At 44.0% G+C, this 14,749-nt stretch overlaps 1 protein-coding gene across 1 annotated transcript in view; it reads left to right on the forward strand.

Moving 5' to 3' along the window:
- The first annotated feature begins 445 nt into the window (after positions 1–445).
- LOC141567351 (butyrophilin-like protein 9) overlaps positions 446–14,749 on the forward strand; it is a 365,947-nt gene continuing 351,643 nt past the window's right edge. The window contains exons 1-4 of the mRNA XM_074314100.1: positions 446–486; positions 702–771; positions 1,219–1,372; positions 1,515–1,547. Of these exons, the coding sequence (XP_074170201.1) occupies positions 446–486; positions 702–771; positions 1,219–1,372; positions 1,515–1,547 (298 nt within the window). The remainder of the gene's footprint in view (positions 487–701; positions 772–1,218; positions 1,373–1,514; positions 1,548–14,749) is intronic.

Below are 14,749 nucleotides of genomic sequence, written 5' to 3' on the forward strand. Positions count from 1 at the left end.
GTGGTATATAAACCAACAACAACAAAAGAAGAAGACAAACAAATGAGAAACAAAAACTCATAGTTTTTTATCTTACTTGGTGTTCTTTGAGCTTCCTGGACTTGTCCTTTGCTGTTATTAATGTGAGGAAATTCTTAGCCATTATTACTTCTAACAGTTCTTTTGTTCCTTCTCTCTTTTTCCAATATTTTTGTACAAGACAATAAAAATGCACAGCTAGAAAACTCCTGGGGGGAAGGAGGGGGAGAACATTTTGCTAAGTGAAATAAGCCAGACACAGAAGGACATATATTATGATTCCACTTGTATGTGGTACCTAGAGTGGTCAATTCATAGAGACAGAAATTAGAATAGAGGCTCCCAGGGGCTGGGGGAGGGGGAACAGAGAGTTAGTGTTTAATGGGGACAGATTTCATTGTGGGAAGACGAAAAAGTGCTGGTGGTGATGTTGCACAACCACGTGCAGGCACTTGATGCCACTGAACGGTAAGCTTAAAAAGGGTTAAGGTGGTACATTTCATGTTGTACATTTACCATAATAAAAAGTATATATATTTAAAAGACCATTGAGATGAAAATACCATTTTTATATAATTATTGCCGACAGACACAATTATCCAGTTGCCACAGCTTTTCTAAAGGGCTCTTCTCCATTTTTGCCCCTGTATAAGTCTACTCTGTGGCCACTGTATGCTCCGTAGGGAACCTGGGGAGGAAAGAGGGAACTGCCAGTCAACCCTCACGCGGCTTTGCTATCAACTTTTTCCAAAGGTGAGTTGAGAAGTAGAAGCCAAGTGTTTGCAAGAAGCGGGGAGACGGCTTGTGAATTGGACAGTGCGGGTGGAGAGCAATAATTCACTGGGGTTGACCTTGGATTCTCATGTCCTGCAGATGCGGGACAAACGTGGGAAGAAGTAGCGGGAGGTCAGCGACTGGTCACAGAAGTTCTAAGCCGGGGGCGACGGTGGGGCCCATCAGCTCTCCTCCTTTCGCATCCTTCGCAGCACTTTCCCTTTCTGCTGAGCAAGTCCAAGTCCGGCGCTGTGCCTCGCTTTCCCACATTCGCCTGAGCGCTGCGCAGCCGCAGTCACGCCCATTTTACAATGACTGTGGCGGGGCCCAGGAGGCTTAATGCGCCAGCCAGTCACTAGGAAGGTTTTCCAGCACACGGCGTCCAGAAGAGTCTGTAACTTAGTGTTTAAGGGAGCCTAAATCGAGACAACTCTCCGTGGGTATTTTCCAGACGTACTTTTACCCGGACCCTCCCCGTGGAAGAGAGCTTTCCTCCGGACTCTGGTGGGACTGCCGCTCCTCCTGGCACTCCTCACGGCGGTGGCGCTGAGCTTCTTTCACAAGCGACAGCGAACCCAAGGTACCCGCAGGTGGGGTCTCCTTCCCCCGGCGGCTCTGCCAGCAAAAGGTGGTGGGGGCGGGGCTGGGAGCGGGCGTGGGACCCCCAGGGAGCGCACCCCTACCCCCACCCCGCTCTCTCCGTCCTTCTTCCTTCTTTTCAGAAAAGCTGAAGGAGCAGGCGGAGAAGGACAAAGGTAAGCGAGGGGAGTGGCGCGCTCTCCGCCCCCACCTCCGCCTAGCAGAAGCGGGGCGCTGGGGCCAGCAGGAGAGTGGGTCAGACCGCGGGGCCTTGGGAGCCCTGCAGAGAGAGGTGCCGCTGAGGATTGTGCTTCCAACTCCCCGGCCTCGGAGCCCACTCCCCCTGTGCGTCCAGCACAATCAGGTGACCAGAACGCACGGGACCCAGTCTGTGCACTGTTGGGAAGTGAGGCCTCAGTGTTCATCCATCGAGATTTCCCTCTTTTCTTCCTTTCTTCTCCAGGGAAACTCACAGCATAGTTGGGTAAGTTCCGGGTGCCACGCCCACAGTGCTGGCTGCGGACTAGTGGGGTTAGGGGGGGAGGGGGGGCACAGGGGGAGGAGGGCTTCAGTGACTTTACTCTCCCTTTGGAGAGCCATACATGGCAACTACCTAATTCTAAATCCATCCCTCTGTGCCTCCCACCTCTCCACTCCCACCAGCACTCTAAGTGAAGTTGCCAAGGAGGTCTGACCTCAGACCCCCTGGATAGACCCTGCCAACCCCTTCCCTGCCAATTACAGTGATTCTGTTACAATTCCACCCTTAAACATTTACTCCCACTGGGTCACCTTCGTCTGATAGCCTTCTCTTTTTAATTCAAATACCACAAAAGAGTGCACCTATAATTTGCACAGAAGTGAGCATTGCATAAATATAGTGGAGTCACAATTAGTGTTCAGTGTTGCCTTCCCCAGGATCATTTACTTTTAAAAGAAGACATAGGGTGCAGAAATCAAAGGAATGCATTTCTAGTGGCAAATCATCAGTCTTGGCATCTGGCCAGGGGAAGGAATTGAGTGTGAGGTCCTCCCAGTCCTTTAAATAATGCCCACAGTAAGTGACCCTGAGGCTCAGGCAGGCTGTGCTCAGAGCCTGGGGCTCCATAGGACCTTCGCCACCAGAAAGCTGGTGATTTCCGGGCAGACACCAGTAGCCCCTTCAAACCAGACCTGAGCCCTGGGATGAGACTCCTCAGTGCCAAGACACTGCATGCTCCCCAACACTCACACATTGGATGGGATTGGGGTGAGCTGTGGTTTAAGACTAAGGACCATCTTCCCAATGGCCTGACTGACTTAGTAAGGTGGTTCCACTCAGCAGAAATCTGATGTTTTTTCTGTGTGTTCTGCTACAGGGAAGCTGCAGACAGAGCTTCGTAAGTGACCCCTCTTAGAACTATTTCTACTTGTCCACCTTTTACCATCTAGTTATCCATGTATGTTCTTCATACCTCCCTGCCAGGTATGATGCCCAGGCTAGACCCCTGCTGGCTGTGTTGGTGGCAGAGAAAATGACCAGGGGACAGGGGTGGGTGTAAATGTGACATGTGAGCAGGGAAGCTGCAGGAGCCTGTTGTTCTAATGCTGTTTCTCCTTGGCTGCTTCAGACTGGAGAAGGGCTGAAGGCCAGGCTGGTGAGTGAAGCCTGTTTCCCCTCCATGGTCCACTTTACATCTCAGCATCCCAGTCACTCCCTCTGATTAACCAACCACACTTCATTCTGGTTTATTTCACAGCTTCACTTGGTATGATTAATCTATGTCACTATTAGAGGTTATATTCGATTTTTGCTCTTGTGTTGTCCTGAGCTATAAGCGTGCTGTAAACCATTGGTGCCAAATGCTGGCTGTACATAAGAATCCCCTAGGCTTCTGGTGCCCACACTCAAAGACTCTGACTTGTAGGTCAGGGGTGGGCATCATACCCTCCCTATATGTAAAAATTTCTCCCTGTATCTCCCTCCATTCCCTCCATAAAGCAACCAGTCTAACATCTATCTTTATATAGTGTATATGGTTTTGAAAAATGTGAATTTTTGCCTTGTGCACATGCATTTTAATTTATGTGAATGACTTCTACAGTCTTGTGCTAGTCCTGGCGTTTCTCACTCCTCACTGTGTTTTAACATCCATCCCACCCTGCATGTGTATCTGGTCTGTTTCTCCTTCCTGCTGTGTAGGACTCCATTTTAGAGAGCCACCCTCCTGGAGAGACAGCCAGCCTGCCTCTAAGTCCACACCACCACAAACCACAACACAAACACCGTCTGGCCATATGTGGAGATTTCTCTGGGCTGTATACCCAGGAGGGGAATTGCTGGTTCATGGGGTATGTCACTAAGTGAGGTAGAGGGATCCCCGAAGGCAGTGCCAGCATCCTGCCATTGGCACGGCATGGACACTCCAAGTGCCCATATCCCATGTGCGCCATCCTTCTAAGTGTGCCAGTGTGTGGGGATAACTGATCCTCGTTGTGCTTTCAGTCTGCACTCTTAGCATTGAGGAGTTTGGGCATCTCTTATATGCTAGTTGGCTTTGGGGGCTTCCTCTTCTGAACATTGCCTGTTTTCAACCTTTGCCCATTTTTCATGTGGGGTTATTATCTTTTTCTTATTGATTCACAGTTCTTTATATGTATCAGATATTAATCCCTCATTGGTAGTAAATGTCATGAATTCCTTTTTCTGTTCTGTCATCTGCTATTAGCTTTGTCCATGGTGCCTCTTGTTGAAAAGTCATTTTGAAAAAATCTATTTCATCACATTTTCACCTTATGGCCTGTGTTTTTCAACTTTTCTCGAAGTAGGCCTTCCTCAGACTTAGGTCTCAAAGACTCTTACACTTTCTTCTATTCACTTTATATGTGTAGGTCTTTAATCCATCTGAAATTCACCACTGTATGTGGTGTTAAGTGAGAATCTAGTGTGTTTTTTTTTCCATATAGCGTTTACTTTCCCAATGCCATCTATTCTGTGATTGCCATTGATGTGGGTGTCACCTTTAGTGCATATTCAGTTCCCACATCTACATGGGTCTGTGTGGTGGCCACCTGTTATGTCACTGTTTCTAAAAGCTATGGTTTCTATTGTAGTGAAAAGTAGTAGTTCTCCATTTCAACATCGTTTTTAAAGATAATGGACCTTTTTAAAATATAAATTTTGGGATAACTTTATGAAGTTCCTTTTAAAATTCCAAAAGTAGATTTGCATAGGATTGCTTAGAATTTATAGCTAAATTGAGAGAGAAGCAACATCTTTATAGAACTGAGGTATTCTATGCAAGAGTTATATGTTTTTGAAGTTCTACTGGTTATTCTCATGCAAAATCAGTGTTCAAAAGCCCTGTTGTAAATTTATGGAGCTCTCTTGTATTGCTTTTGGTATGCTGTGACTTAAAAATCAATCTCTGTTATAAAGAGAACAAGATGAAATGAAGCAGAAACCACTCAGAATGGCTCACGTTAAGAAAGAAGGCAGGACAGGGTGTCTAGAGGACATGTTAGGACAGGAGCCAGCCTCAGCTGGGCCTCCTGGGTCCAAGCTGCCACTCAGAGATTGAGGCTTTCTCTCCACCCTTCAGGGCACCCATGCTGCTTGTACTGGTTCTCTCTGTCCACATGCTCTGTTCTCCTGCAGTCCCCAGCACAACCTCAGCCTGCACGTAGCTTTGGTATAATCCAGCACTGACACCCGCCCCCTACCCAATCCCAAATCCCTGGGAAAATGCCGTGGTGGACCCAGGACAGCTGGACCCAATGCCGTGGCTGGATCCCAACCAGCTGTCATGGTTAGAAAAGGGTGATTCCATTTGACCATGCCCTTCATACATCTTGAGCCTCCCTCAAGGTTCCAGATGGTTCTAACTCAGCTCTCTGCACCTCTTTTTCCTCTGTTTTGTTTCAGAGTGGAGAGCAGCCCAACAGCGTGCAGGTAACCAGAGCCAAGAAACTCAGCCTTGTATTGGCAGGATCATAAACAGAGGGAGGTGGAGAGAGCTGAGATTAGGGGAAATGTCTGTCCGGAAACCAAGTATGAACCTGTACACACAGACACCCAAGCCCACGTGCACACATATGACATGACACACATGTCTGCATATGCACACAGGCACACATACATGCTTGCATACACACATATGATTGACTCACGCATTCACACAATATATATTTGGTTTTGATCTAGATTCTGGCACAGAGATCCTAGACCCTTGGAATTTCCTAATGAGAGTAAAAAGGATGTCTTTGATATTCATAACAAGCCCCTTTAAAAGACACCTGAGTTCATGTTAATGCCATGACTTTTGAAAGCCCCTGGTGATGGGGACTGGTTGCTTGGGGAACCAACTAGTCATTAGAGTTATAATTTCGCTCCAACCCCACCCCAACATCAGGGAGGGCCTGGAGATTGAGCTATCTCACCAGTGGCCAACGATTTAATAAGTCATGCAAATGTATTAAAGCCTCCATAAAAATCCAAAAGGACTGAGTTCCAGAGCTTCCAGGTTGGTGAACACTTGCAGATTCAGGGAGAGTGGCACTCAGAGAGACTATGGAAGCTCTGTGTCTGTCCCACACACCTTGCCCTGTGCATCTTTCCCATCTGGCTATTCCTGACTTACATACTTTTATAATAAACTGGTAATCTAGTAAGCAAACCATTTTCCAGAGTTCTGTGAGCCTCTCTAGTAAATTAATCAAACCCAAGTAGGGTGATTTGGGAATCTCCGATTTATAGCAGGTAACAACTTGGACTTGCAATTGGCGTGTGAAGTGGGGGGAAGTCTTGTGGGACTGAGCCCCTAACCTGAGGGATCTGATTCTATGTCTGGGCAAATTGTGTCAGATTCGAGTTAGTAACTTGGTGGTTTGGGAAAAAACACATACTGAATGAGTCTAGTACACCTTGTAGCAGAAAGTAAGGAAGTGCTCAAAGAACGATGGGGAAATGTCAGTTGGACAGAAAAGTCAGCTTAAAGGGACTCCCACTGGCCAAATTTGAACATCAAAGTAATTAGTGGCAGTAACAGATTTAAGTAAAATAAGAATCCAATAGTTTACATACCTATATGGATATATATATATATATATATATATATATATATATATATTTATTTATTTGTATATAATATTAATATAAATAATATAAATAATAATACAAAATACTAAAAATAATATAAGTAATAATAAATATACATATTTATATATAAATAAATATTTATAAATAAATAAGGGAATAGAGAAAGCTATAGTCTACTATTGAAGTCTCAAAGTAACTCCCCCTCAAAATACTGATTCCTTATTAATTTAGAAGTGCAAAACACTTATCAATCAACTTCATAGTGGAGGAACCTGGCAGACACCATCTTAACCAAGTAACAAAGTTAACATCACCAGATACTACATAAATTTACACCCCGTGTGTCTCCTGATACAATGCAGTGCAAAGAATACAGCAGCATCACTGTTCAGGTGTTCCTGCCCCAAGAATTCACAAATCATGAGGAAACCTCAGGCAAACTGGCTGATACTCTTTAAAAAATGTCAAGGTCATGAAAGACAAGATGAGATTATGGATTGTTTCAAATTGAAGTGACTAAAGCGACATGACAACTCAATGCAATAGCTGACCTGGATGGGATCCTGGGGCCATAAAAGACATTATTTGGAGAAAAAGAGACAATTGAAAAATGGCTCTGGATTAGATACTGGATAAATGTTGATTTCCTGATTTCATGTAAGAGAATTTATTTTTTTATTTTTTTCAATTAAAGTTTATTGGGGTGACAATTGTTAGTAAAGTTACATAGATTTCAGGTGTACAATTCTGTATTACATCATCTATAAATTACATTGTGTGTTCACCACCCAGAGTCAGTTGAGGGTAAAGGGGATTAAATATATGGTGATGGAAGGAGAATATTTTAAGGAAATACACACTTAAGTATTAAGGGGACATGATGTTTAACTTATTCTCAAATGGTTCATTCAAAAACAGTAATAGAGAGAAAGAGAGAATGATAAAGGAATGCAGTAGTATCTGATAGAAGTTCAATAACTAGCTTTCTGAAAAAAAGTCTGTAGCATTTGCTGATTCCCATAGTGGCCGATTTCAAGCTGCAGGTGTGACATCACTGATGGAGTTGGGAAGAGATGTGCTCGATGGGCTCTCGCAAGACACCAGCGCCAACACACCACTGATTTTACGCGAGTCCACATAGGGCATTTGGCCATCTACTGTGATTTGTTTCTCTAACAAAACAAATAACTACATTTATGAGCTTATAAAAATATGGTCAACCGCATATGATAAAATTACAGCCTTAATTAACATGCCATGTATAATATTCAGAAAAGGGAAGTTTTATTTACTATAATCATTTGCATGCAAATATTTTGGGTTCCTATTCACAAATGTTTTTATGATAACATTAAAAATATGTTCCTTGACTGCATGCAACGGTTCTCTATTCTTTTAAGGTCATTTTTATGTAGTAAACAAGAAAATATAGCTTATACAAAGACAACATTAAATTAGTTTTAAATAACCAGTCACTCCATCAGAGCATTTTAAGAAACGGGAAGCCCAGCTTTCAGGTTGAAGGAATCTTAAACGTTCAGCTATGTGTTTTGTGAACCACAAAGGCCATGTGAGAGGCCACCCAGGAGACCAGACCACTCAGTGTAGAGACTCATCTCCTTCCAGCTCCTGTCCCATGGCCTTCTGACAGTTTCTAAAAATAAGACATGATACATTTAGTTCTTCCCACTGTTCAAATTTTCTATGCAGCTATCCCTCAGAGCTGCAACAGGTGAACACAGCTATTAGGTGTGGATCCCAGTCCAGTGTACAAACACACCAGTGATGAGTCTGGTTGTGAGCCTTCTTGAGGCAGCCTGCGGACGGCTAAGGCACAAAGCCTGGCAGAGCAGAGAGAAGACCTTGACCTCTATAGTGGGTACTGGTCGAGTTATCATTTGTCCATGGGAATCTTACCTGGAGAGACAAAGATCCCCCTAGACTGGGCACAACCACACGTTTTTGAGGGGCCTAAAAATCAGTGCAACCATTTTGAGGTCAATTTTGGTAAAGTCAACCAATTTGTAAATACTATGAAGCCAATAATTCCCCTTCCAGGAATCTGTCCTACAGAAATAGTCACACCAGCACCTAAAGATATAGAGGATGCTCACTGCAGCGGTGTGAGAGCAGAGGTTGGAAACCACCTACTAGCTACTAGGAGAACAGACAAATAAAAATATGGTTGGTTCATACAATGGGGTCCTATGGCACCGTCAATTTTTATGGTGCACGTCAATTTTTACAGGGAATGTGTATTGCTTTTGTAATTAAAAATTAAGTAATACTTTTCTTTCTGCCTCATGTCAGTGGGAAACAATCACAAGAAAATACTTTTAAATGTATAGCTGAAGTCATCTGAACAGTCTTAACACTCAGGGTAGTGACATGACACGTTTTCATGTCTTTCATTTTCTATTTATTTATTTAATTTTAGTTAGAACTTTTACTTGAGATCACATTTGATTTGCCTTTCTCAGACTCTGCCAGAATAAATAGAGGATGCTAGTAATTCAATAAAAATGGGGGAATTAACATCTTGCCAGTAGTAAGTTTCCATGTCTTTAGAGTGTTCACCTCCCTGCCTTTCATTGCCTCTGGAGAATCCTTCTTTCTTGCCCTCAATAGCATCTTGGACAGAGACCATAGTGTTCATATAACCTTAATTGTTAAGTGACCTGTCCAGCTTTCAAACCCTGATTTCCTATTTAGTTCTGACCCCCAACAGGTTGGGGGCCTGCAGTGGGGAGGAGGTCGTTCTGCCTCTGGTAACCTCCTCCTCCCTCTGACAGGCTCTTTCTGTTCCCTCAGCTCTGAGTGAAGGACAGATTCAGCCACAACCTCCTCCGGGTCCTCCCCATTCCTCAGTTTTTCCAGCTTTGGCTGATCCCCTAACCTCTGCTCCATCTGCTAATGCAGAGCACCCCAGTGCCTCCTCACCTGCAGACGGCAGTGTGCTTGGGAAGGATGCAGCAAAGTGGCTCAATTTGGCCCACTTCCCAGATGTTCTTTTAACCCCCGGAAACTCAGGCCTTGTATGTGTGCTGTGCTGAGTGGGGGATGGGCAGGCTCTCTCCAAGGGTCAGGTCTTCCAGTTTTTTCTCCTCTGGGCAGATCAACAAGCTTATCAAACAAGATATCAAGCTCCTCTTCTTGCAGGCATCCACCAAAGTTCCATATGATTCTTATGGGTCAACTTAGGGTAACGGCAAGTACCCCCACCTTCCTCTCAATGGAGTCCAGGAAATTGCCCCTCATCAAGAACGTTCCACCTCCAAGGTCTCGGGACCCTGACTCCAGTCTCCTTCCCATCCCCCGCTCCTAAGATGAGATCTGCCCCTTCTCGTAGCCACTTATTTATTTCACACATTTATTTCTTTTATTTACAGCTTATGGTCAATGCAAATCAATTCCATGAAATGAAGTTACGAAAAAATGAAAGCACAATTATGCAAATCCAAAATAGATATTCAACACAAAAAACAAGCATAATAGTAGGGTCATTTGCACACACAGCAGCATGAGAGCCAGTAGATGTTTCAAAGGAGAACAGTACTTGCTTTTCCTCTTGAAACCACATCAGATACTAAAATGCCCCAGCTCATCAGTGTGTGTACCAGTGAACCAAAATTTGTTTCTAAAAATGTTTCACATGAACCTCTTATAAAAGATATTGTTTCCAGATTGAAACCTCCTCTCATGCTTCATATCAGTTTCTAAGATCTGAAAACTGACTGATACAGCGTTGTTCAAAATGTAGCTATTCTGATTCTTAAAGGTTAAAGATTAAAAAAAAATTTTTAAAACAATTATTGCACACTTAATAATAGTGGTGCCCTCCCAGCCTTACTCCAGCAGGGGAGGAGTCATTTCAGGTTCTATATCCACAACCCTGGGCCCCGCCTTTAGGACCAAGCCCACCACCTGCTTGCTTCCTCTCCAGGCTCCATTGGCAGCTCCACCCTGGCTCCAGGTAGCATTTTGTCTGGTGATGGCACCTGCTTCCAAAGTCCAGGCTGGGAACTCTGTCCCACAGGGACCAATGTTCAGGAACCTCCCCATACTGATGAGACTGGGGAGGGCTCCTCCTCCAGCCAGCGGGCCCCTGTGTACTGGCTGCCACAGTTCACATCAGGCCGAAGAGCTCTCTCCGTTTTCCTCTTTCCCAGCCACAATTTGGAGATTTTGTAGACAAAGGTCCAGAACCACATGACTGTATCTGTCACTGCTGCTGCCTCCCTGGGATAGTCTCCAAACTGCCCTTGGAGAAGAGCTGCTCAGCGAGAGAACTGGCAGAGCCCTAGGACTGGAAACAGAGAAGCAGCAGGTGAGCTCAGCAGCATGGGTGGGGGTGGGGCTGGCCCCAGTCTTCGTCCCTCCTGAGTCTAGATTTGGAAGGGTGACCCAAGCAAACCGGGCCCAGCTCTCATCTGCCTTCTACTGATCTGGGAGTTCACAATGTTGTTGTAGAACCAGGTACTGGCCACATTTTTTAACTGTCACCTTCTTGCTGAACAAGTTGCTATCAGTAGTTCAGAGAAGCAAGAGAAGGAGCCAATAGCATTAAACTAAGCAAGGGCAATGCAAGGAAATGGCTTGTTTAAGTGGAATTAGGTCCCTCTGTTGGCAGTCATGGGAGGGAACCTGAGACACAGTAAAAAGGAAGCTGACTCCTCTGGTTTCTGCTCTGCAATGTAAAGAGCTTGGGAGCATCACTCCTGTCCTTAGCAAAAGAAAACTACTGGACAAACTAAAAAGCAATGACTCTTCTTAGATCGTTCAGAGAATTCGGGTCACAACTGTTGCTGTGAAAACTGGAGAGAGAGGTGGATACAGAGAATCAATTTACCAAGAGCAGGAGAGCAAGAAGAGAAGCCGGTGTTGGAGCCAGTAGGTAGGAACACTTACACTGGAATTGACCAGCTGCTGGAGGCAGAGTATGGACCAGCTAGAGAGTTTAAAACCCCCAAGGGACCATTGTTCTTGAGCTTTACCTCCAAGAGCCCCACCATGTTCTCGCCTTGAATTTGGAGGCAAATCCCCTCAGGCTTTCCAGCAGGGGCTGAGGAAAAGCAGCCCCTGTGAAATATGCCAGAGCACTCGGTTCTTCCTCCAGTTCCCTGAAGCAAAGGCCAGCACTCGAGGGGGACGACTGACTGGGGAAGGGCAGTTAGCCAACTCCAGTCCCCTTGAGCCTCCCAGTTATATACATGGGGTGCGGAGGGGGGTGCTGAGAAGCCCCTGTGATGGTCATATCCCAGATGCCCAGCCCAAAAAGAGACTGAGACCTCATCATAGTACCATAGAATATCGTGGAATGGTCCCCTTTACCAACACTTCACTACCACAGCAGCATGACTGCTGCATAATAACAAAGGATTGCAGTTGAAAAAAACTATAAGGCTCAGGCACTGTTTAAGAGCAACTTTCTAGGGGCGACAAAAACAGGGACACAAGAGGAAACTGAAGTCTCAAACAACTACAGCTGCGGTAACAGTAAACATGGTGTCACTCCTGACCAGATCAGCACAAACCATCACACTAAAGCCAGCTCACCTCAGTGCCTGCTACCCAGTGCATCACACCTGGTTTTCAATGGAAATTACCAGGCATGCTAAAAGGCTAGAGGAGACAGTGTGAAGAGGAAAAAAAGCAACAGAACCAAACTCAGACATACAGTGATTTTGGAATGGTCAGACCAGGATTTAAACAACAATGATTAATATGTTAAGCATTGTAATAGAAAAAGTGGACAGCATTGTAAGAACAATGGATAATGTAAGCAGAGAGATTGAAACTATAAGAAAGAATCAAAAAGAAATGCTAGAAATCAAAAACACTATAACAGAAATGCAAGATGCCTTCGATAGGCTCACCAGTTGTTTGGAGAGAGCTGAGGAAAGAGTCTCTGAATTGAGGCTGTGGCAATAGAAACGTCCCAAACTGAAATACAAAGAGGAAAAAGTGAACAAAAAATAAAAAAGAACAGAATATTTAAGAACTGGAGGATAATTAGAAAAAGTATAGCATGCATATACAACTACCAAAAGGAGTATTGTGGGGACAGAGTCCCAGAGAGCAGTTTTCAGGCTCTCGGCCTCACATGGAAAGGTGCTGGCTCGGGTAGTAGATGGTCATCAGCTGTGACTAGTTGGCCATCAGCTGTTACCAGTTAGCCATTAGCTGCTGATATAACTGCTGTGGCAAAGCTAGCTAGGGGCAGAGTGTGGATTATGGATTGCAGAGAGGAGGATTGCAGTTAGCAAGTGAGGTTGGTTGGCAGAGACAAGCAGACGGCAGGTGGTGGATCGTGTGGCTCCTGCTTCCTGTGTCTCCAACCCAGCTGCCAGTGAGACTATAGTGGTGTGACTCCCCTATCTATGGGTGTTCCTTTTTGGCCTCATCATATCCTGCGTTCTTATGCGGCGAGCGGGACCAGAGACCCTGCATGACACCCTGCATGACAAGTATTATGCTAAGTGAAATAAGTCAGAGAAAGACAAATACCATATGATTTCACTTACATGTGGAATCTAAACAAAATAAATGAACAAACAAAACAGAAACAAACTCATAGATAGAACAAATTGATGTCTGCCACAATGGAGGAGGATTGGGGGGCTAGGTGAAAGGGGGAAGGGACCAAATGTGCAAATTGCTAATTATAAAAACAATCACGGGGATGTAAACTACAGGGGAGTGTAGTCAATAACACTGTAGTAACTATGTATAGTGTCAGGTGGGTACTAGACTGACTGGGGTGATCACTTCATAAGTTATATAAATGTCTAATCACTATGTTGTACACTTGAAACTAAAACAATAATATATGTCAACTGTAATTGGAAAATTAAAAAGTTATTTTAAAAAAAGAATACCAAAGGAGGAAAAAGAGAAGGAACAAAAGAAATGTTTGAAGTAATAATGGCTAAGAATTTCCTCACATTAATAACAGCAAACTACAAACATAGGAAGCTCAGAGAACACGAAGTAAAATAACAAATTAAAAATTTATACCTAGGCCTATCACATTCAAATTGCAGAAAACCAAAGATAAAAAGTAAAATCTTGAAAGAATCCAGAGGGGAAAACATCTTACCTATAGAAGAACAAGGATAAAAATTACATCAGAGTTCCTGTCACAAACCACGCAAGCAAGAATTGAATTAGGTGAAATATTTAAAGAGTTGAAAGACAAAACCACCAACCTAGAATTCTGTATCTACAACAAATACTCCTAAAATTTATATGGATCCACAAAAGACCACGAATAGCCATCGCAATCCTGAGAAAGAACAAAGTTGGAGATATCACACTCCCTGATTTCAAACTGTACTACAAAGTTATAACTAAAATAGCATGGCACTGACACAAAAACGCACACATAGATCAATGGAACAGAATACAGAGCCCAGAAATAAACCCTCAATCTATAACAAAGGAGGCAAGAACATACAATGGAGAAATGAAGAAATGAGTCTCTTCAACAAGTAGCGTTGAGAAAACTCTACAGATACATGCAAAAAAAAAAAAAAAATGAAAGTGGACCACTTTCTTACACCATATACAAAAATAAACTCAAAATGGATTAAAGGCAAATGTTAGATGTGAAGCCATAGAACTGCTAGAAGAAAATATAGACATTAAACTCTTTGACATCACTCTTAGCAATATTTATTGGGATATATCTCCTTGGACAAGCAACAAAAGCAAAAACACATGGGACTACATCAAACTAAAAAGCTTCTACACAGGGGTGGTCAGGTGGCTCAGTTGGTTGAACGCGAACTCTGGACAACAGGGCTGCCGGTTCAATTCCCACATGGGCCGAGCTATACCCTCTGCAACTAAAATGAAGACAACGAGCTGCCGCTGAGCTGCAGCTGAGTTCCTGGGTGGCCAGATGGCTCAATTGGTTAGAGCACATTCTCTCAACCACAAGGTTGCCAGTTCGACTCCCTCAAGGGATGATGGGCTGCGCCCCCAGCAACTGGGATTGAATAGTGGTAACTGGATTTGGAGCTGGGCTGTGCCCTCCACAACTAAGACTGAAAGGACAACAACTTGACTTGGAGCTGATGGGTCCTGGGAGAGACACACTGTTCTCCAATAAAGTCCTGGAAATACCATCAACAAAATGAAATGACAACGAACTGAATGGGAGAAAATATTTGCAAATGATATATCCTATAAGGGGTTGATATCCAAAAATATATAAGGACCACATACAACTCAATAACAAAACAAGAAACAATCTGATTAAAAAAAAAAAATTGGGCAGAGGACATGAAGAGACATTTA

This window comes from Rhinolophus sinicus, linkage group LG10 (genome assembly GCF_036562045.2).
Source record: "Rhinolophus sinicus isolate RSC01 linkage group LG10, ASM3656204v1, whole genome shotgun sequence".
In the NCBI taxonomy this organism is placed as follows: Eukaryota; Metazoa; Chordata; class Mammalia; order Chiroptera; family Rhinolophidae; genus Rhinolophus; species Rhinolophus sinicus.